This window comes from Labeo rohita, chromosome 8 (assembly GCF_022985175.1).
Source record: "Labeo rohita strain BAU-BD-2019 chromosome 8, IGBB_LRoh.1.0, whole genome shotgun sequence".
Lineage (NCBI taxonomy): Eukaryota > Metazoa > Chordata > Actinopteri > Cypriniformes > Cyprinidae > Labeo > Labeo rohita.
In genome coordinates, this window is record NC_066876.1 from 28346847 (window position 1) to 28372237 (window position 25391).

Genomic DNA, 25391 nt, shown 5'->3' on the forward strand with positions numbered 1-25391 from the left:
TTTGCCAGGATTAACAGAATAGCTGGATGTTTAAAACTATTTTTTAGTAAAGTGCAATGGAGTTTGTTGTTTCAGTTCATGCCGTGCCAAAATGTTTTCTTTTTTCTTTTTTTGGAGTTGTAGCCACCCAAAATGGAGCTTTGATGTTTGAATACCTAAGCAGTTATGTAGTTTTTGATCATGATGTAGATAGAAAGATTGAGAAAGAGTTTTAATTTTGAAAAATGACTACATACAGTATTACTAAAAACAGTTACACATTTAAAACTAAGGTTCTGTTTAGCATATTTGATTTACATCATAAGGTTTCTGTTTAATTATTATATATATATATATATATATATATATATATATATATTATATTTATTTTCTAGGTTTAAATTTGCATGTACTGTATGCAAACGTCATTGTTTGTTTAAAATAAGTGCAAACAACCCAAGATGCATATATTTCTCTTGTGCATTTTAAACTGATAAGAAAATGTTTTTTAATACAGTGAAAAAGTTTCTTTTTCCAAGCTCAGCCTGTGCAAATCTCAGCTCCACAGGCTGACATTTCCCATGAGTCATCACCAGCCTTTCCCTGATTAGAGGAGCCCATGCATGCATGAATACATGCAGTTTGCCCATGCAGATGTCTACTTGACCTTTGCTTTATTTAATGATATGAATGCCGTGTTTTTCTCTTCTAATAGATGATTTTCAGTGCTTATTGTTCCAGAAAAAATATTTGGATTACATTTTTGCTTTCTTGTTCAGAGATGTGGCTTAGCGGTTAACGCAAGTGCACGTATTGAAGATTTGCTCATGTAGATTTGCAGCATTTAGCAGTCCAGTCCTTCATTATTTTCTCCAGCTTTATCATTTTCTATTATGTTTTTTTTCGTCATCCTTTAAATGCATAAATCAAGTTTCCTTGTCATTTCGGTCAATGTTCGTAGCAAACATATGTTTGCCTCAGGTCATGTGTGGATTCGCTGACACCACTGGCAGAGTCACTAGAGGGACATTGCATGAGTTTTAATATCAGCCTGCAGTCCACAGTGTGTCATTCGTCAATCATTTAAACACACACAGGGCCTGAGAAGCACTGAATTGACTTTATTACATTTCAGGAAAAAATTAATGGATGAACTGTGGTATGCAAGACATGGGGAGAGTAATGGGGTCATCTTCCTGTGAGATTTGACTCAAATAAGTTTCTTTTTTGTTAGAGAAATATCTGTTTTTCTTGTGTTGTTTTCCATCCCATTCTGACTGTCATGGGCCAGGATACCTAAATGGGCCTTTAACTTTCTTGAGACTTTCCAGGGGAGTTTTTATGTTACACAATTTCATAATTCGCAATTTGATCTGCCAGCTTTAATTTGTGTTAGCAGCAGTGTGCCTGTGTAATTCCATCATCTGTTAACTCAATATCCAAGGGCTCATACAGAAATCAATTTGGTTGCACATATTCCTCCTTTCCGGTTTGTACTGTATAGACATTTGCAGGACTGGCAGGATGAGATTTGTGGATGTTCTAACTTTAGTGATGTACAGCATGAGGGTGCACCTCTCAAGACTGCAGGAAAGAACAATCCAGTAGTAAATATAGAATATATTGGTACTGTATCAGTTAGCATTTTTTTTTTTTTTTTTTTTTTACAATACAATACAACATATTTATATTAACTTGGCCATCATTTATTGCTCACTTCAATAATTTAATTACAATGTGCAGTCTTAAAATTTAGAATGAATATGAATATCATTTCATACTGTAGATTTAAAAAGTTGTGATGCTTAAATTTTTTTGTGGCGTTTAAAATAATTGTAAAGAAGCTGTTTGCAAGTTAGAAGCAATTGCAAGTTAGAACTGTGAGATATAAAATTAAAATTTGACATTATTACTCGGACATTATAACAAATTTATAACTTGCAGTTGTGATTTTATATCTTACAATTGTGAGTTTACATCTTATAATTCTGACTTTATTTCCCGCAACTGCAAGTTTAAATCACACAGTTCTGAGAGTCAAATTGTTAAAAAAAAAAAAAAAAAAAAAAAAAAAAGATAAAAAGTCACAATTACCTTTTTTTATTTTTTATTCAGTGGTCAGAAATGGGCTTCAGTAGAAAGCAGAGCTCAGACGTGTTCACTTTTTAAAGAATTTTGCCCACTTTGATATCTTGACAATTTAGACCATAGTTTGAGACATTGTTGGGATATCTCAAATATAAGGAAAATATCTCTTCTCTGAAGTTTCAGATATATTTAATTTTTCTCAGGAAACACTATTGGCAGACTTCATTTGCTCTTTCCTAGTCTCTTCATTGTCTAGGAGGAGCAATTAAGAAATTAGCAACATTTTCTGTCCTAAAGGAACATGGAGAAGACGAGTCACACTTCCTGTAAACACGTCCTTTTCACCTTTTACTTTGTGTCTGCATGAGTGTTACTTCCTTTTTCATTTTTGTGACAGTACTAGTCATCTCGTTCAAACAGTCCCATCCGAGTGAAGGTCAACCACCTGGAGGGCAAACTTTGTTTTCCACTTCCTATGTGAGACACACCTCACTTCCAATTAGCCGAAGCTGCTTTTTGATGCCTCATTACAACTTGCTAAAAATGCCTCATGGCCTCATCATTTCCCAGGCCTCCACCCCTCTGATCTTCGTCAGATGTGTCATGACGGTGCCTGGAAGCTTCGGCTTTTTGTATGCAGTGCAGCAGAAGCGCTGACTAGTCAGGCGGTGAGAAGTCGGCAGCTCGTGCTGTGCTCACTGCAACACGCCAGCGTATACCGATAGCTCCAGTTCGCGTCGCATCTCACTTCTAATAAACTACAAATGCCCGTTTGACTCTAATGCATGTGTTCCTCTCTTCCTGTTTCGCTCCAGTAGATCCCATCTGATGCCGAGGCTGAAGGAATCGCGGTCTCACGAGTCGTTGCTCAGCCCCAGCAGTGCAGTAGAAGCTCTAGATCTCAGCATGGAGGAGGAAGTGCTCATCAAACCTGTGCACAGCAGCATCCTGGGACAGGATTTCTGCTTTGAGGTGAGTCGGCTAACCTTACTGCCCTGTTGAATTTGCAGCTCTGAATTAATTGCCAAACGGACTTTTAATGTCCGACAAGTCTCAAAATAGCACCCAGCAAAGGCCCATTAAAACTTCATCAAGGCCATTAGCCAAGATCAAATAGTTAGCAGAAAATAGCAGCGCTATCTAGCCGCTCCGCAGTTAAATGATTGAGGGGCCACGGGTCATGTTACTGGATGATTTTCACGTGTGCTACAGAGAAGGCTCACTTAAACCAGATGCTTATATAATTACAAGGTCAGAGGGTGCAGACAAAGTAAACTGTGACCAGGCATCGCTTTCCTTAAAGGAACAGTTAAAAAGAAAGAGAGGAAAAAAACATTATATTACCTGTATGCATTTCTTTCTTCTGTGGAACACAAAAGAAGGGATTTTAAAGGATGTTCATGCTGCTTTATAGACTATCAAGGTCCAAAAAGCACAAGAATACATTAAAAACAGTGCTGGGAAACTACTTTGAAAATATAGCTTGCTAAGCAACAAGCTAAGCAAAATTTGAGCTTGTTAAACTACATTCATCCTGCTGTTTTAGATTCAAATTAGCTAACTACTGTAAATAAATTGCTTGCAGAGGAATATGTTTTTGTAAATAAAAAAAAAATCATGAAAATAAAAATATATTACATAATAATGTCATATCATTTATTTAGAGCAGTATTTTGGCTTGCACCGAAACAGTGATTTTTGAAAAAGGTTTTTGAAGGAATCTCAGTTAGACATTATCATACTTAAACTAGATAAGTAAAGTTTGAGAACAAACTTAAAGTTGGCTTAAGAAAGCCTAGCCTAAAAGTTTGAAGCAGTTGTAAAAGATTAAAAGCAGCTAGTATGATTTAACACATTGTTTACATGATGTAACATGTTGTTAACATGTTTTAGCATGATTAGCTTGTTGCTTGTATTTTTATAGGCTGATTACAATGTTGTTAGCATGATTAGCATATTGTTAGCGTAATTTGCAAGTTACTGGAATGTTGTTAACGTGATTAGCAAGTTACTAGCATGTGTCTAGCCGGATTAGCACGTTACTAGCATGTTTCTAACATGGCTAACATGTTACTAGCTTGTTGGTAACATGTTTCTAGAATGATTACCATATTACTAGCATGTTGTTTACATCTTGCTAGCATGATTAGCATGTTATTAGCATGCCTTCGGAGGCAGCATTCCAAGGCAGGAAGGCATCAAGGCACGTCCGAATTCTAATTCTGCTTCACTTCCTGTCTCCAGAGGCACCTTCTTCTGATGGAATTTTGAAGGCAGCATAGATGTATCCTTCGCTGCCTTCGATTTCCCACAATCCTGTGCGTGTGCGTCATATAGGCCATATAAATAAAGATATCCTTGTGAAATTAGACTTGTTACTTTATATAATAGATGAGATTTTGACCATGATATTCTTTATGAATCGTAATAGTGTAAAAAGCATAATAAATAATATTGTTTGTAATAATAGTATTTAATAAAATGTTAAAAGGGTTCAAATGAGTAGTGAATAAGAATAATATTTACAATATACTACCAATAATAACGAAGCAGCCACTAAGAACAATGACCTGTTCTGCAATATTACTTGCATCAGTGCTTTTATTTATTTAAGCAAAAAGTAGCTGCCATTCTCAGTCGTCTTCTCCGACGCACAGACCTTCGGTGGGTAATCACATTGAGGTCTTTATGTATTATTAAAGCATTTATATATAGCTGTATAAAATCGTTTTTCTACAAATTCTACAACTTAACCGTTAGGTAACCTAGCAACGGCGTCACGTTCTGCTGCCTCTGAAGTCTGTCCGAAACTGTTTCTAGAGTTGCCTTCGCAGCCTTCGAAGTCACTGCCTGATAAGGCAGCGAGGCAGCAAGTCAGCTGACTAGGTTTTCGGACGCAGCCCATGTTTCTAACATGATTAGCATGTTACTAGCATGTTGCTAGCACGATTAGCATGTTACTAGCATGTTGCTAGCACGATTAGCATGTTACTAGCATGTTGTTACCATGTTTCTAACATGATTAGCATGTAACTAGCACGTTGCTAGCATGATTAGCAAGTTACTAGTATGTTTGTACCATGATTAGCATGTTACTAGCAAGTTGCTAGCATGATTTAGATAGCTAGATAGATTAGAAATATTAGAAATATTATATTATATATTATATTAGAAATATTGCACTATATAATAATATTATATTATATTATTAAATTAGAAATATTGCACGCCGAGTCAGACCAGTCTGAAGGTCTGGGCCGAGTTTGGTGGTTCTCGCTTGAAAGCTCTAGGAGATAGATACAGAAATTTGGCTCAGAAGAAGAATAATAATAATCTTAAATAGTAGATCAGTAAGTTGGCTTTCTCAAGCCAACTTAATCAGGCTTTTGCATGCAGAACTTAAAGGGATAGTTCACCCAAAAAGTGAAAGTTCTGTTATTAATTAATCACCATCACGTCGTCCCTAACCTGGAAGACCTTTGTTCATCTTCAGAACACAAATGAAGATATTTTTGATGAAATCTACAAGCTTTCTAACCCTGCATAGACAGCAAAAAAATAAATATAAAGCAATGTCACATGGACGATTTTAACGATGCCCTTGCTACCTTTTTGGGCCTTGAATATAGTAGTACCGTTGTTGTCTATGCAGGGTCAGAAAGCTCTTTGAATTGATCAAACATATCTTCATTTGAGTTCTGAAGATGAATGAAGGTCTTACAGGTTTGGAATGACACGAAAGTGAGTAATTAATAACAAAATTTTCATTTTTGAGTGAACTATCCCTTTAATACCAGAAAAGCCTTCCTGTCTCTTTGCATCCCCTGCCCAAAGGGTGCAAAAGAGCTTGTTCCATCTGCCTGAACATCTCCTCTTGTTCTCTCTGTGCTCACTAGAGGTGAGTTTCGAGAGGCCAATTCACATGGAGTCAATGATTGTTACACTGCAGCAGACGCCAGCTGGAAAGAAGCAGACATTCACAGTTAGTAGGAGTTGTGCAGGGGTCAGCCAGAGGTACATTGAGGATTATGCTCTGTTTGCTCTATTTATTTTATCATTTTACATGTAGACTATAATTATAACAGTCAAAATTCTATATGGAAATTGATTGACATTTGTGACCCTGGACCACAAAACCAGTCTTAAGTAGCATGGGTGTATTTGTAGCAATTTGTAGCCAAAAATACATTGTATTCAAATGGTCAAAATGATCGATTTTTCTTTTATCATTAGGATAAGATCATGTTCCATGAAGATATTTTGTAAATTTCCTATTGTAAATATATCAAAACTTCATTTTTGATTAGTAATATGCAATTCTTAGAACCTTATTCTGAGAACTTTAAAGGCGATTTTCTCAGTATTTTGATTTTTTTGCACCCTCAGATTCCAGATTTTCAAATAGTTGTATCTCAGCCAAATACAAACCCTTATGACTGATTTTGTGGTCCAGGATCACATTTATTAGGGTATACTTTTATTATAAATTTCTGTGATGGAATTCCCTAAAAATTAGCAGATTTTTTAAAGATTATGTTTTTGAGCTTGAAAAGAATTTAAAGAATTTAAATGCATTTTACAGTTTTATATTCTTTCTTTGTATTCGTTTTGTGTGAATGTTTACAGTGTTTAAATATTTAAAATATATTGTAGTTACTTAATTTTGTTAATAATTAATTTTGAATTAAATCATTTTTTTTTGTATTACATTTTGCAATTTATTTTAAATTATAATTATTATTGTTGATCATATTTAAGTATTTTGCAATCATTTTTGTTAAATATGTATTGCTTTTTATTTATTTGAAAGATTTATTTCTATTTAAATTTAAAACAAGTAGTCAGTTAAAGTCAGTTTCAAAATTCTTGTTTAATTTTTTTACAGAGGGAATCTCATTTTTGTCATTCCATTATTCAGAAAATACTTAGACAGAAAACAATATATTTTCACAATTTTGGGGGGAATAAAATGTTGTATAAAATTAAGCATATTCTATATATATAAGCCTTCAGGATATAGACAGGAATAAAAATGTAAAGTTTGGTGTGTGTAAGTGCTACTGAAGTGGAAGTTTAAAGCTCAGCGTCGGAGAAAAAACATTTTAAGAAAATGGCCTTTAAAAATATGTACTGGAATTGAAATCTATTGACACAAATAGGTGAAGTGCTATAAAAAAACACTTAACAGTGTCTTTTGTTTTCTTTCCACTAGTCTTATAAAAAACAAAAAAGTGCATGAAAAAACAGTGTTTTTGCCTTCAATGTCTCCCCTTAAAATATAATTTACATTCCAATTTAAAAAATAATTAAATATTTAAATGTAAATGACTTATTTTAAATATTTATTTCAAATGAAACGACATAAAAAGCAGTGCTACAAGAGAATTTTTTCATTTTGAAACACAGCATGCAAAATCTCGCAGCTGTTTAGTGAATTCACCCCTCTGTATTCGAACGTGGTCCAGTATCTTTGTTGTCACCTGGATGGTGTGACTATGAGCAGATGGTCATTTCAGGACCAATTTTGGATATGAAAAGAAGAGTTGTAAAAGGCCTATGCATGTATCTCTGCTCTCTGATATCGCATGTGATCCTGCAAATACGTTTGATCTAAGTGCATTCCGTCTGAAAGGGCTATTTGAGAGTTTTATTCTTCCTCCAAATGTAATTGCTCTCCACTCCTGGGAAACGCTTCATTGATTGAGTGCTGTAGCGTTCAGTGGTTCTCTCTGCTTGCATCCACCATCTCCCGATCTGCATTTCATTCCTTTCCAGCTCCCTTAATGCACTTATCTGCAAATTTGATAATTGTAATCTGTAATTACAGGTAACTACTTCAACAGGAAGCAAATGTTTCTCGTGTCGGTCGGCTGCCGAGAGGGACAAATGGATGGAGAATTTGAGACGTGCTGTGCATCCCAACAAGGTAAACGGCATGATTCATCTGAATCCTGAGTAATTCTAGACGAGATGAGGTTTAAGCCAGTCAGCATGTTACTTTTTCATATATCCTGTCTCACATATTGACCGTTTCTTATCGTCTTCTCTGCATTAACTCGGCTTAACTTTTTAAAGCACACAGGGGGGTTATCTAATTCCTTTCTGCAGTTTGCAGAGGTCACTGTAAAACGCAGTGTTTTCTTTTTTTTTTATATTCCGCAGGATAACACCCGTCGGGTGGAAAACATGCTGAAATGTTGGATTATCGAAGCGAAGGACTTGCCGGCAAAGAAAAAAATACTTCTGTGAACTTTGTCTGGATGACACGTTATACGCACGGACTACCTGCAAACTCAAAACGGACAATGTTTTCTGGGGCGAACACTTTGAGTTTAACAACCTGCCCTCAGTTAAGAGCATCACCGTGCATCTTTACAAGGAAACGGACAAAAAGAAAAAGAAGGACAAAAATAACTACGTGGGCCTGGTCAATATCCCCATAGCGGCAGTCACCGGGCGCCAGTTTGTGGAAAAATGGTATTCCGTGAGCATGCCGAATCCCAATAAAGGAAAGAGTCCGGGACCCATGGTCCGAATGAAATCCCGATATCAGAGCATGAGTATCCTCCCCATGGAGCTGTACAAGGAGTTCGCAGAGTATATTACTAACAATTATATGTTAATGTGCTCGGTGCTGGAGCCGGCGCTAAGTGTGAAGAACAAGGAGGAGATGGCTTGTGCGCTTGTCCATATCTTGCAAAGCACAGGCAAGGCCAAGGTAAGATCATTGCATTGTATGCTTTCATGCCAGTTTAAAGTAAACATGAAATCAGAGTTCAGCCCGTTTTCTTTCCTAATGCACTTTCCTTCTCTTGTTGTGCATGACTCATCATTGCACATTAATGCAATACAATGGTTTCAGGCTGCTGTTGTACAATGTATATAAGAAATATGATACGTAAATAATCATGAGATATAAAACTGTAAATCATACAACCTGAATTGCAATTGGTAAACATAAACATGGGAATGATTTTTTTATGTTTTTTAAAGAATTCTCTTATGCTCATCAAGGCTGCATTTACTTGATCAAAAATACAGAAAAAACAGTAATATTGTGAAGTATTATTACAGTGTAAAATATAGGTTTTCTATATTTCTGTATTTTAAAGTATAATTTATTCGTGTGATGCAAAGCTGAATTTTTATCAGCCATTACTCCAGTCTTCAGTGTCACATGATCCTTCAGAAATCATTCTAATATGCTGATTTATTACTTTTATTATTAATGTTGGAAACAGTTGTGCTGCTTTTTTGGAACCTGTGATTCTTTTTTCAGGATTCTTTAATGAATAAAAAGTTAAAAAGAACAACATTTAATAGAAGAATAGAAATATTTGCTAACAATAAAAGTCTTTATCACTTTTTATCAATTTAACACATCCTTGGTGAATAAAAGTATTCATTTCTTCCAAAAAAAGAAAGAATAAAAATGTACTGAGCACTATCTTTTAAATGATAATTTATATTGTAACAAATGATTTTTTTTAGTAAATGCTGTTCTTTTTAACTTTTTATTTATTAAAGAATCACAAGTTCCAACAAAATATTAAGCAGCACAACTGTTTTCAACATTGAAAATAAATCAGCATATTAGAATCATTTCTGTAGGATGTGACACTAAAGACTGATGTAATGATGCTGAAAATTCAGAAATAATATATCACAATATTACTGTTTTTTCTGGAGTTTTGATCAAATAAATGCAGCCTTGATGAGCATAAGAAACTTCTTTAGAAAAACATTAAAAGTCTTACTCATACCAAACTTTTGAATGGCAATGTGTATATATACTGTATTTATTTATTTAATTTAGTTTTATTTACATTTAAAAAGAAAAGGTATAATTTTATATACAATTTTTAACAATATGTGTAAAAATACGAAGAATATTTACATGTTTAGTTTAAAACATTTTTACTTTATTTATACACACATGTATATTACAACAGCATTTTAGTCCCATGTAAAAAAAAAAAAAATAAGATTGCAAAAATGAAGTTGTAATATTTTCATAATAAACTCAAAATTACGAAAATATAAACTTAGCAGATTAAAGGTTAATATATGTATTCAATATATTTCAAAAATAGTCTAAATTGCGAGAATAAAATTGTATCACTGTAAAAATTTAAGTCTAATTAAACTTAAGTAATATTTTCAGATATTGTAGCATTGTGCGATAACATTCCTTCTGTTTTGAGAATAAAGAGAGGGAATAAAATCACATCAATATGAGATTAAAGTCGACCACTGGTTGCCATTTTAAAGTTAATTGTTGCTAAATCCTAGCCTTAAATACATTTAAAGAATCATTCACATCCATTTCTCACATAGAACCTAATAAAGCAACATTGTTTCTCACAATATTGTATTTTTGTTCACTCAGTAATAACATTGTTCTCAAAATATCAAGATTTCTACGACGTTATGCCCTTATTGCTACAACTGTAATGCTGTAATTCTGACTTTTTGTTCATAAAATGTCTCACAATGATATGGCTTTATTCTTGTAATCTTAATTTTTTTTTTACATGTCACTAAAACGCTTCCATAATGTGTGTATGTGTATGCTGCGAAACACACAAGATCCAATCATTTCCAGAAGTCAGCACTCAGAAATGCATAATTAAAATGTTGTGTAAAGGCCTTTTCATGTTGACTATAAAAGTTAATGTGTTGCCTGACTGCATTTGTTATATCTAGGACGATTATTTAATCATAGATTCTCAAGGATGCTGTTTGCTGACAACCAAACGAGAGTGACAAGACGTATTTGTACATCGTCAAGATAAAAGCCTCAACAATCATCGAGCTGCTTTGAGTTCCCATGTTACATTCTGAGTTTTAAGTTATTTTGGATTTTGTCTTTGACGTTTTAGTATAAAAAGACTGACAGTTATTTTGAAGAGTTTTTCCAAACCGAAGCATTTGCATAGTTGAGAGTGTCGCTGAAAGAAACAGAACAATATGTTCTAGACTTCACTCTAAACCCCATCAAATATCCAACTGCGAGAAACATCAATGATAGAGAGGAACAATAGAGACGTGGCCTGCTTCCCCTCATTTAATCACAGGAGTGCTGAGCGCTATGATTGCCCTCATTAACTTAAGCACGAACGCCTCTGATACTCGCCACAAATCAGCTTAGAATCAGATGACATCACAAACAAAAGCGCACCGTCTGACGCATTGTCACTAATCTGTCATTATTGATCAAATGCTGCAAGTTTGCGATTGCTTTTTGTGCTGCAGCGGTCTGACGCCAATCCAAGGCATTGTTGCATCATAACGGCCCTGCACAACAATTTGCCGTCCGGTTCCCTAGAATATCTGATTGCATTATTGTTAAGTGCCACTCTGGGCTTATTTGGGATTTCAGTCTGTGCATTGCAGCAAAACAAGCCCAAAGCACAATGTGTCTTGTGTTTAGACATGCTTGGATGAGATTTTGGTATTTTGTTTGCCTTTTGTGGTGAATGAAAAATTGATTCTGTCCATTACAGCAGCCCGTAGCTGAACTTTTTCGACGTGTTGCCATCGTGGCGCACATTCACACTCTTTAGTGCCAGTTTTTGCAGAACATACAGTATAATGTCATTTTTTAGACAATCTACTAAGTGGCTGGTCTGTCATTACAGCAGAACTGTAAGTCAATAAGGCCACAGTCTTTCATTACAGAGGAGTTAATTGGTCAGGGACTGCATTGTCTCTCATTATACAAGGCCAGAGCTGGTCAGCCAGTGCATTGTCTTTCGTTAGCTGAAGCCTGGTTACTGTGAATAAAGTGCATTGACTTGGTCTCAGCATTCCACAGCTTCCTGTCTTTGTCTGCAGGCCTGCATGATTTCAGTAAAGAGTACTGATTAGCCCGATTATGTACTGATAGCACATGATTGGAATAATATCTGCCTGCATGGGGCATCTCGTTTTTGTCTTCAAATTGAATTGCTGCACGCCAGAATTGTCGAATGATAAGCTCTCCGTAATGCATAGGCGCATAATATGACATTCACCTTTATTGATCTAATAAACAGCTATTAGATTTGTAAAGCAGACTTGAAATGCTGTTCATTTGAGCTTTGTTAATGCATCAAACGTGTTTTGTTTACATAACTGTAAATGGTAAAGAAACAGTAAGCATTCACTGTATGTATTCGGTATATAACGTATACAATATTATATACTGAATACTGTATATTTTAATATATAATTACAAATGTATTTACATAATACCTATTCAGCAGCTTTATCAACAATAAATACAAACAGAATTAAATAAGAAATATCCAATGTTTTTGTTGTTTTTATAGATTTATAATTTTTATTTTTATTTTATATATTTATTACCCCTTGTTGATTTTAAATAAATCTCCTATTATTTACATTTTTAAATGAACCATTTGTACAGTATGTATTCAGTATATAATGTACACAATATATTGTACAGCATCTGTATTACATACTAAATATATACAATATTAATTAAAGCTGTATTTGCTCCTATTCAGGAGCTTTATCAAAAAAAAAAAAAAAATGAAACAGGGGCATTAAATAAATATAAAATATCATATGTATTTATATTTTACTTTTGTATTTATATAATTATGTTTTCATGTTAATTTATATATATATATATATATATATGTGTGTGTGTGTGTTTGTGTGTGTGTGTGTGTGTGTGTGTGTATATATATACACACACACACACACACACACACACACACACACACATATATATATATATATAAAAAAATATATATATATTCCTTGTTGATTTTAGGTAAAGCTTTTAAATAGGTATTATTTAAATTTTTGTAATATACATTATATACAATAGGTGGTCAGTATATTGTTAAGTTTTTGTTTATATAATTATTTATTTAAATAATTTTATATCATTATGTTATATATGTTAATTTTATTTTCTTAAAGCTTTCAAATGGGTATTATTTACATTTTTAAATATAGATTATATAAAGTAGGTGATCAGTATATTGTGTAATTTTTGTATTTATATAATTATGTTTTTTCATGTTAATTTTTTTTTCTTTGTCGATTTTAGATAGGTATTATTTAAATTGTCAAATATACATTGTATACAGTAGGTGTACAGTAAATTGTTTACTATATAGTGTGTCTGTATCTTATACTGCATATATACAGACATTCAAATTGTTACAAATATTAATTACATATATATTTACATGATACCTGGAGCTTAATGAAAAATGAAACAGATATTTGCCTTATATATAAAGCATTCATTTTTGTAAATATGTTTTTGTTATTTTTGTATTTATTTATTTGCCCATTGTCAGTTTTAGATAAAGCTGTTTATCTAAAATATCTATTAAAATATCCACAGCAATTTAAATCCAAGCTTTGTGACATACGGATCCAGATCCAGTCTGTTTGTGCGAGGACTATTGATTGTGCTGTGTGAGGATGTGAGCCGGTGGGGGGAGATTCACGATTCTAACCCCGCATAAAGAGCCAAAGTGTCTGCTCAGGCTTTGTCCCGAGGGAAATTCCAAGTGTTAGGCCTCATGCTAATCAGCTTTTATTAATTCAGTCGTTGGTTTGAGGGCCAAACGGGTTCATGTGTTCACACACAGTGAAGAATTAAGCTGTAATGTGCGAGTCCGAAAGATTATTTATCAGCAGGGCTGTGCACTAGGGAGGCGGGGCCTGTGGGACAAGGGTCATTAGTGGATCGCCCAGAGGATGAACGGACTCTTGAGAGCACACATTGCCATTTTAACAAGCCACTGCTTACTTATTCATGCCTGCCTCAAACCGTTGTAAGCATGAAGCTTAAACAGGACGTTAACAACCCTTCCACAGGCTATTGGACAGCAGGAAAAGTGGGAAACATGGATTAAGTGCCATAATGACTGTATGGCCTGTGAAAACAATTTGAAACAGATTTCAGTTTTATTAGTTTGGTATGATTAAATTATAATTGCATTTTGATTTCATGGTGACTAAACTGATCAAAAGTGAAAGTAAAGACATTTTAATGTTAATGTTAATGTTAATGTTTCTTTTGAACCTTCTTGTCATCAAAGAATCCTGAAAAAAAGACATTTTCCACAAAAATATACTGTTTTAGCCATTGATAATAATCCCAAATCAGCATGTTAGAATGATTTCTGAAGGATCATGTGACATTAAAGACTGGAGTAATGCTAAAAATTCATCTTTGCATCACAGGAATAAATTAGATTTCTAACTGAGATAACTGAGAGTTATATAAATTGTAATAATATTTCAAAATATTGCTGTTTTTACTGTAATCTAATCAAATAAATGTAGCCATTTTGAGCATAAGAAACTTTTCAGAGATAGTGTATGTACATAGTATGAGAATTTTATACACAGAAATGCACTGCAAAAAATTATTTTCCTCCTTAGTATTTTTGTCTTGTTTTCTAGTATAAATATCTAAGAATTCTTGAATCAGGATGCATTTATTTGACAAGTAAAATGACTTAAGACATTATGTCTTGCTTTCTAAAAAGAAATATTTAAATTTTGTTTGTTTTTGCTTAAAACAAGCAAAAATATCTGCCAGTGTGGTAAGAAACATAATCTTAAATCAAAGGCTTGTTTTAAGCAAAAACTAACACAATTTGGGTCATTTTTTTCAGAAAACAAAACATAATATCTTTAGTCATTTTACTTGTCCAGTAATGCATCCTGATTCAAGAATGTATAGATATTTATACTAGAAAACAAGACAAAAATTCTAAGGAAGAAAATCATTTTTTGCAGTGTAAGCATAAAGTACTATATTTTTGCCCAAATATTTAGTATGCACATAGCGAATCACACTATGTACAGTATCCTGCAATGCAGTGCGCTTTACTTGCAGTGTGACGAATGAACTGCACTGTAAAAAAACAAAAAAACACAATTTGTTGAGTCAACCTAAAATAATTTGTTACCCTGCAGCCTTAAAATTTTCAGTTCAGTCAACTCAAATAGTCAACTTGAAATGTTAAGTTGTACTAAGAGAAAATTTAGATATGAGTTGACTAAACAATATAGTTTGTTAAGCTTAAAAGCTTGTTACCCAGCTGCCTTAAAAATTTAAGTTGAATGAACTCAAATATCTAAGTTATCACTAAGTTGACTAAACAGTTTTGAGATGACTGAACTTAAAATTTTAAAGCAGCCGGGTAAGTTGAATTAACCAACAATTTTTTACAATGTGGAACTAATATCAACCACAATTTTAACATCTCTCTCTTGAATGCCAGAGACGTTTTTTAACAAATCCCATATTTGTTGACACATTAACTGGGAACCACTCATGCAGTCTAATGAGGTCATGTGACAACAATATCGCATGCTACTTTAAACATTTGCATGTATAATTTGCTTAAAATATAGACAGTATATTCTGCCTAGAATGCAGTAAATGCCTCACCTAGTACTCGATTTTCCATAAAACCCTCATAGTTTTTCTTTTGCAGATGTGTGCTGATTGTGGTGCTAAGCTAGAGACAGGCATGATGGGATGTGACAGGCGTGCCGGGGAATATACGATGCGCTCTGTGGCGTCTGATTAGTGGTGAGACTACGGATAAGTCTCATCAGGGAACGGGCGCTGAGTGCTGCTCGCTGTGTTAAGCTCTCGTGTCCTAATTGAATACCGAGTGCTGTGACTCCTGCCAAAGACGCAGAGCTTTTCGAGAAACTGGGTCTCATTTGATCCTCTCAGTGTCATAACCACAATGCACCTCTGCCTGACTGGGAAGAGAACGGCTCAGATATGCCCTTATCACCTGATCCCACTGGTGACGGTTGAGAGGGCTTTGTGCGGCACAGAAAATCGCGTCTTGTTCTTGTCTTATATAAGCGTAATGTGTCGGCAACTGTTTAGATTGTTGTGGCCACCTGCTTAGGAGACTGAATCCTCAGAAGAGTGCTTGTAGAGACGCGCAATAATGACTCAGACACTATCTCTCAAAACACAGACATACATCTGCTGCAGATCATTGATCCAGCGCCAGGGCATCAGCAGAAATCACGGCCAGCTGTAGACACACACACGCACGCCCATGTCCTTTACAGAGATTCTGCTGACAGCTATAGCACAGCACCACCCACATTGATCCTTCATCTCTCTCGTATTACATAGCTTATGACCAGATTGTGTTTTTAATGCTGGTGGGATCATGTGATCTGCTGGCGTATAGCATTGATACGCATTCTAAACCAGCACTAACCAGCATGGAGTAGCATGGGAACTCAGACGTCTCTTAATCCATGCTTAACACTTGGAGCTTATTTACTTCTTAAATAATAAACTTTGCACTAATGTTAAGTATCTGACAGCGTCAATTCAATGCTGCTGTATCACATTTAGTCATCATTTAAGCAAATTTAATTATTCATGCAAGTAGATTACATACAAAGTTAATGCAAAGATGAGAATAGACACAAATTTGCAATGTGAATGACACAAATTCACAACAGAATTCCTCTTAGTTTTAAAAAATAATAATATTAGTGTGTTTTTAATGTTATTTTTCATGTCATTTTGAAATGCATCAAATGCTTTTAAAATTGGTGAATTTGAATTTAAACAGGGCTAGAATTTGGATTAAAATGACTTGAATTTAAAAGAAAAACAACATTATGAATATACAGTAGATTGATACAACTAATTCAAAAGAATACCTAATCATTAAATAAAAAAATAATAATAATTATAAAAATAACTAATTTTAACAATCTGACAGCATCGGTTCAATTCTGCTGTGTCATATTTAATAATTATTCTTTGGAGAATTAGACTTGTTTGGGGAAAAAAAAAATTCTGAAATGAATCAAATGCTCTTTAAATTGGTCAATTTGAATTGAATATGAATTTAAATAGGAAGTAGAATTTGGATTTAAATGAAGTAAAACTCATAAACCTATAACTTTAAAAGAAAACCTAATAATTGAATTTTAAAAATTAAGTACGTAAGAGCATCAGTTCAATTCTGCTGTATTTAATATTTAATAATATGAATATTTAATATATATATGAATATATGTATGACTAGAATTTGGATTAAAAGTAATTAAAACTCATTAAAACATAATAACAAAATAACTTTAAAAGAAAACCTAATAAATAAATAATAAATAATAAAAATAACTAATTTTAAGTATCTGACAGCATCATTTCTGCTGCATCATATTTAATAATCATTCTTTGTATAATTACACTTCTTTGGGGATAAAAAAAGGCATTTTTGCCACTAATATTGTTCATGTTACTTTTATATTTCGTAATTATTGTGAAAAATACAACATTATGAATATACAGTATAATGATATAGCTGCCTTTTAGTGTTAAAAACATGCTAAAAATGTAATTTTAGCATGTTTTTAAAGTTTTTTTTTTTTCATTGTCATTCAGAAATTAATCAAATGCTTTTTAAATTGAATCTGAATTAAATATATTTAAATAGGAAGTAGAATTTGGATTAAAGTAAAGTAAAAATAATGAGCCTTAACTTGAATTTAAAAGAAAACCTAATAATAAAAACATAAATAAATAAAATTAACAAATTTTAAGTTTTCTAATGAGAGCATCTGTTCAATTCTGCTGTATCATATTTAATAATCATTCTTTAGAAAATTAGACTTGTTTGGTGACAAAAATGTCCTTTTTACCAATATTGTTCATGGTACCTTTCTATTTCAGGAACTAAAATTTGGATCAAATTTAAATCTCATAAATCTAACTTTAATTTAAAAGAAAACCTAATAACTAACCTAATAGCCTATTAAGCTTAATAACTTTAAAAGAAATTCATAAACTGAATAATTTAATTTTAGAAAAAAGGAAAAAATATGCAGAGATCTCAGGTCTTCTTGTAATATTTTTTCCCTCACCACCTGATTTTCATCAATAATTAATTTAAAAAATCTTGAAGTTTGAAGGTTTATAGTTTTCACTGATATACAAGCAGATTTATGGATCAGGGTGAAGGAACTTAATTTCCCACGAAGCCATTACCTGTTGAATTTCTTAGAATTGCAATTAAGTTAATTACACTTCCTGTCATTACATTGCCGTTTTTTGTGTGTGTGAAAGAAAAAGTGCATAGATGTTGTCGTTATTCACTTAAGATCTTTTCATTTGGCATAGCTCTGAAGTCTTTCAACTTGACATCTAATGTTTAATATCACTGCTTAACAGCTACAGCAGATGAGAAGATTGAACTAGTAATTATCCCAAGATATTAAATGGCCTTATGAGTCTTGAAGTATAGTGCAAGAGTCTTCTCTTATCATGCTTTTTGCACATTTTGGAGCTCTGAATGTAAATTATACTTTGAGTGTAAATAAAGCCTATAGAGCTTGAAGGACCTCTCACACAGGGGCCACATGAGAACAAATCATTAGCGTGTTTACTCGTGGGCTTCTGAGGTCTTGGATGTGCTCAGCTGAAACCCATTACAGATGCGGCGAAGGTGGAGCCGAGACATGAGATACGCATCATGAGAGAGGAAAAACAGGAAGTGAGGGAAAGAATATTACAACAAGACCTCACTGAACTACACAATGTCCATTATTTCAAAATCAATACACTATCACTGCGTGTGAGTCATCTCCCCTGCTGGATATCCATAACCGTCTCAATCTGGAACATGTTCTGACTGGAGCTGCAGTGTCTTCACTTTATAGCGACGCTGCTAGACTACAAAAAATAAAAAACACTGCATCCGGCCCATCAGATGCATTTGCTGTTTTCCAGGTCATCCAGTCAGACACTCGGTTCAAAATCAAATGTAGGACTTCAAAAACATAGTGATCAAAGATGGGCAGATGGGAAAAGAAAGGAGGAAACAGACCAGAAGACACAAAACCAGCCTGTTCCTTTGAGTCTTAACTGTGTGTGCTGAAGCCAGCGTGATTTGTGTGACATTGTTGTCCATTTCATATCCAAAAACAACTATAAATAAAGTTGAATTATCTGATGAAGTATGAAAACTTTATCTAAACATTGCTGTGTTTGTCTGAGCATCCTGATCAGCCAGATACAGCAACATTTGCTCAGAGTTTGGGCGAAACTTTGTTTATCTGACACATGAGAGTCAGGAGGAACCATTTGCAAGTTAAACCCAACTTTTTAAACATTTAAAGTCTATCTCTAGAAATGCTGCACATCATTAAAGACTTCTAAATGTTTTGTCTCCCTCAGGACTTTCTGACAGATCTGATGATGTCCGAGGTGGATCGGTGCGGAGACAATGAGCATCTCATATTCCGTGAGAACACGCTGGCTACTAAAGCTATAGAGGAGTACCTGAAACTAGTGGGACAGAAGTACCTTCAGGACGCTTTAGGTAAGGAAAACAACACTGAGTTTGTGTATGTGCCTCTGAAAATTGTCATTCAAATCAAAGCGGTGCAATTCTTTCCTTACAGTTTCTGCAGACCATCAAACGTGCTAGTGAGAATATATAATCAATAATGTACGCCTTTTTTGTGTGTAGTCTGTGTTTTTGAAGTTCTGTTCAATTATTTAAGATATCAAGTCGAATGTGGGTGCAAAATTGAGTGAGGAGGGAAAGCTTTAGGCTTGGTTTCCCTCAAAAGAGTCTGTTTGATGCTGGGAAAATACTTTCACAAGTTTAGTCTGTTGAAAAAGTGTTGCAGTAGCATAGTTTCATAAAATGAAAAGTTGCAGTTTATTACTTGGTTTATTTTTGTGCCTTATGAAATTAAACCAAACCTTTCTTTGATTAATTGATGTACTTACAGAACAATTTGTCTGTGATGATAATTTTTTTAGTTGATTCAAGTGATATAATTGTGTCTAAACAATTAAAGAAAGTGCTTGTTTTGCATTTTGACCTATACAATGTATTGTTGGCTATTGCTACAAATATACCCATGCTGTGCGACTTATGACTTGAATGTCTTTTGAAAGTGCAGTTCATTCGTAATAAGCATTAATAATCATTCCTTTGCACAACTTTAGTGGTAAATGTAACATATAACAGGGTTCGTACAAGGTGCTTGAAGTACTTGAAGTACCTGAATTTGACTTTTCGAAATTTAAGGCCTGGAAAACCCTTGAAAATAGTAATATTCCTAAAGAGGTACTTGAGAGTGCTTGAATTAATGAAAGATAATGTATCTATGAAATAAGTGTTTAATTTTATCTTTAATGTCTTTTCATGTAAAATTCATCCAATTCAAAAAACAAAATACTTTTTTTGCTTTTTTTAGTTAATAAAAGTAGTAGTGCTGACAGTGTCTTGTAAACATGGCTGAAGATGCGAAAAGAGGAACAGATGAACCAGATCAATTGAATGAGTCATTTATGCTGGAACCGCTCAGATTGATTCAAATTTGTGACTTCTACTATTAATTTCAAGCGATTCACTAGCAAAAAAAAAAACACCCAAATTAAAAGATACAATCATTTTTTAATTTTGACATTGCTTGTAACAATTTTAAAAAACACAGTGATGGGTGAAACTTTGCGCACTGTTTCGAAGCACTCCATTTGGATCGCGTATCACAAATCATTTGATTCAAATCAGGACTTCGGAGTGGGTTCGCAAATTATTTGATTTAGATTGGAACTTCGGAGCAGGTTTGCAAACCTTTTACTTCACATCATAACTTTAATCGTGAATCATTTGATTTAGAATGGAACTTCGAGGCAGCTTAGCGAATTATTTGATTCAGATCGAGACTTCAGTGTAGGTTCACAAAATATTTAATTCAGATTGGGACTTCAGAGCGCATATCGCGATTCATTTGATTTAGATTGGAATTTCGGAGCAGGTTTGCAAATCTTTTGCTTCATATCGCAACTGGAGTGTGGATTGTGAATAATTTGATTTAGATCAAAACTCTGGAGTGGCTTTTGAGAATTATTTGATTCAGATCGAGACTTTGGTGCAGGTTCGCAAGTCATTTGATTTTAGATTGGGACTTCGGAGCGTGTATCACGAATCATTTGATCTAGATTGGAACTTCGGAGCAGGTTTGCAAATCTTTTGCTTCACATCATAACTTTGGAGTGCAGATTGTGAATCATTTGTTTTAGATCAGAACTTTGGAGCAGCTTTGCGAATCATTCGATTCAGATCGAGACTTCGGTACAAGCTCGCAAATCATTTGATCCAGGTTGGGACTTCAGAGCAGCTTGGCAAATCTTTTGCATCACATCGTAACTTTGGAGTGTTGATCGTTTATCATTTGATTTACATCAGAACTTCGGAGCGACTTCGCGAATTATTTGATTCAGATCGAGACTTCGGTGTAGGTTCACAAATCATTTGATTCAGATCGGGACTTCAGAGCGCATATTACGAATCATTTGTTTCAGATCAGGATTTTAGAGTTGTTTCGTGAATATTTTTGTCTTTTTTTTATTAAACAGTAGAAAACATCAAACCATTAAGGCAGTACAGTTACAAACCCCGTATGAAAATGAATCGTAGTTTTTCATTTGAAAGAGAAGACATTGTTGCATAAGTGAGATCTCTGGTTGAAGTCCTTGAAAATCATAAGAGTAGTGCTTGAAAAGTCCTTGAAAGTCCAGGAATTTCATTTTACAGTATCTGTATGAACCCTGATATAAGCAGCAGTACAGTACTGCATCAGTCTGCACACTGTCTGTGCTAAATGAGGTTTTCCGCATTGTTTACTTTCTTCGTCTCAGGCGAGTTCATCAAAGCTCTGTATGAGTCAGACGAGAACTGTGAGGTGGATCCATCTAAGTGCTCCTCCAGTGACCTGCATGAGCACCAGAGCAACCTCAAGATGTGCTGTGAACTGGCTTTCTGCAAGATCATCAATTCTTACTGGTAATGCCATCAAATTTATCTCTCATATCAGAGTTTGCACACAGCTCATCTCAACTGCCTGGCTTAGACAGATTTATGTGATTTTTTTTTTTTTTATTAGAAACATTCATCATTTATTATTTTATAATGGTTAGTTGCAGTATTGGAAGCTGATTGGTCGATATAGCATATAAGCACAATTAATAGCCACTCTTTAGGCCATGGTTTGAATCTTGGGCAATGGATAAACTAATAAAATATATAAACCTTAAAGGGATAGTTTACCCAAAAAATAAAACTTCTGTCATTAATTACTCACCCTCATGTCGTTCCAAACCTCTAAGACCTTTGTTCATCTTCAGACAGCGATTAAGATATTTTTGATGAAATCTGAGAGGTTTCTGACCCCGCATAGACAGCAACGCAACTGACACGTTCAAGGCACAGAAAGGTAGTAAGGACATTGTTAAAATAGTCCATGTGACATCAGTGGTTCAACCGTAATTACTATTTCTCAATTTGTGGTTCGAAGATCAACAAAGGTCTGACGGGTTTGGAAAAACATGATTGTGAGTAATTAATGACAGAATTTCCATTTTGGGTGAACTGTACCTTTAAATGCATCTACCAAATGCAATGTACATGCTTAATAAAACATGTGACAATAGACTTACGAAAGGTTATCAGCTGCTTTTAAATGAATTCTAGGCAGATCCTGAATTAGCAATTTTGTCATTTCTCCAAAAAGCCCATGATGCCTGGCATAGTAAGATTAATAAGAAGTGAGAGGTCTCCATCTGTCTTCATAGAGACTGTGCTGTTTCTCAATCATCACCTACGTATTAGCAAAACCATGCTGAGATATGAAATTACTCCCTCCTGCAATGACCTAGTGCAAGATATTCCATCAGGGGAATGCAATTTTTCTCTCTTCGTGGAGTATCCTAAACTGAATTTTGATAAGTTGTGTCTAGCTCTGCCACGGTTTTGTTCTGCGCCATTTTTTATGTGTCTCCCTGTCTTAAAAAGAGCAACTTAAACGGCAGATTGCGGTGAGCTGGAGGTCGCAGCAGGGAACGTCCTTAAGGCGGTGATGTGAAAATTGAAGGCGGGCGTAACGGTTAAAGGGTGTAGCAGTGAAAGCGTTATGGGAGAGGATGCCGTCCCGCGTTGTTAACACTTAATTAAACGCGCGCGGTGACTGTGATTCGATGTGGGAATGCAGAACTGAGTGGGAGTGTTGTTGTGTTTGGGCCTGTTTGTTACAAAACAGTTACTCAGCAGTGCTAGACAATATTTCAGCTCATTGGTTTGAAGTCATCATTTACTCACCCTTATGTCGTTCCAGACCTGTATACTGGTATTTCTAGCTGTAATAAAATTGTTGTGTTAACAAATCACTTTTGTCTGTCCACTCTAGCGTGTTTCCTCGGGAGCTCAAAGAAGTGTTTGCGTCCTGGAGGCAGGAGTGCAGTAACAGAGGGCGACCGGACATCAGCGAACGCTTGATCAGCGCATCTCTTTTCCTGCGCTTCCTGTGTCCCGCCATCATGTCACCCTCGCTTTTTAGCCTCATGCAGGAATATCCTGATGACCGTACCGCCCGAACACTCACACTCATTGCCAAAGTGACACAAAACCTGGCCAACTTCACCAAGTGAGTGTATTTGTTCATGCAAATCAAAACATTTTTACCAAACTTTTTACAATTAATTCAATTGTAAACATGGTTGTATTATTGAAATATTAATTTAAGTAAGTTCAAGTAAATATTTTATATCAAAAAGTTATATGAACAAAAAGTTATATGAACGTGCTACTGAAATGACAATGAAATTTTATGTTGATCATTGTTTTAATGCTTGTGGTTGCAGATATGTGAATATACTAATAAACTATTTGTGCATGGTACATTCTCTTCAGGGCAAACTGTATTTACTGTGTTTTTTTTTGTTGTTGTTGTAGGTTTGGCAGTAAGGAGGAGTACATGTCCTTCATGAATCAGTTCTTGGAGCACGAATGGACTAATATGCAGCGCTTCCTGCTGGAGATCTCCAACCCAGAGACCATTTCAAACACAGCAGGCTTCGAGGGTTATGTTGACCTGGGACGTGAACTCTCCACACTTCATTCTCTCCTGTCAGAAGCCGTCTCACAACTTGATCAGGTGAGGTTCTGCGATTGGACAAACATCATTTTTTCTCACAGAAAATCATACTATCGCATCTGATAGTAATTTGAGATAAAAAGTAGATTCTGAATTACAAAGAAAAGCATGTGATTATCTTAGGTGAATGGATTTTTATTTAAGATAAAATACAGACAGTACTGGATGAGCCAAACTCTAAGCTAGTGATATAAAATGTGAAATAGCTGATATTTACATTTATGCATTAAAGAGTTAGTTCTCCAACAAATGAAAATTATGTCATTAATTACTCACCCTCATGTAGGGGTGTGCGATATGATGATTTTTGATTGTGGATGATAAAAATGTCTCCACGATCTGCTTTTGGAGAAATATCGTAGTATCGTGCTATTCTATCAGACGCAGTTCTGGCGCCTCTGTCTCAATATACCGTACAACGCGACATACATTCACATCAGCGTTAACTCAGAGGTAGAGTTACACTCACGGGACATTGCACTTATTCACAATCGCAAAATTACATTATTTGCTTTAAAATCTTGCCGGTTAAACATTTCATATGTGTACTGTTCTGACAATGCGTTTTTCGAGTGCACGTACACCTGAAGCGTAATTACTGAAGTTATGTATCGTGTCTGATTGTGCCAATACTGTCAAAGCACACAAGGTTTACATATAAACACAGCTGCTTATGTCTAAAGTGAAAGTAAACAGTTGAGAGAAAAACGGACGCCTGCTTGTATTAGATTTGTGCAGCTCTTAAAGCGACAGTACTAAACATGCTGCCGCTTGTCATTAAAGGGATGGTTCATCCCAAATTTACAATTCTGTCATTATTTACTCACTAACATGTTGTCCCAAACCTGTATTAATTTCTTTTTGTGCTAAACACAAAGTAAGATATTTTGAAAAAGAGGGTAACCAAAAAGTAGCTGGTCCTCATTAAATTTAATAATACAAATTATCAAATAGGCAACGTTCAACAGAAAAAAAGAAACTCATTCAGGTTTAAAACAACCTGAGAGTGAGTATTGGATGGTATTAAAATAAAACACCATGACAGAATTGACAGACAAATTTTTGGGTGAAATATTCTTTTAATGTTAATAAAAAAACAAAACGCAAAGAGAAAAATCACTCACTGCTCTTGACTGAAGAACTTTAATACAGTTGTTTTAATAAGAATCAATGTACAATTGATGTATGTAGTGTATAAGTATGTAGTCTTTCAATTTTTATATTTGGTAATTCAATTTCTTGAATGCTACTGCTAAATACACCTACTGTGCTTGGAAAAAGCACTGTTTGTTTTATTTGTATTATGTTTATTTGTAATCTGTATCTTTGTTCTTATTTTT

At 34.5% G+C, this 25391-nt stretch overlaps 1 protein-coding gene across 1 annotated transcript in view; it reads left to right on the forward strand.

Moving 5' to 3' along the window:
* dab2ipa (DAB2 interacting protein a) overlaps positions 1–25391 on the forward strand; it is a 140804-nt gene that overhangs the window by 97544 nt on the left and 17869 nt on the right. The window contains 8 exon segments of the mRNA XM_051118233.1: positions 2886–3039; positions 7895–7993; positions 8230–8298; positions 8300–8785; positions 19280–19424; positions 21761–21905; positions 23305–23541; positions 23850–24051. Coding sequence (XP_050974190.1) covers positions 2886–3039; positions 7895–7993; positions 8230–8298; positions 8300–8785; positions 19280–19424; positions 21761–21905; positions 23305–23541; positions 23850–24051 — 1537 coding nt within the window.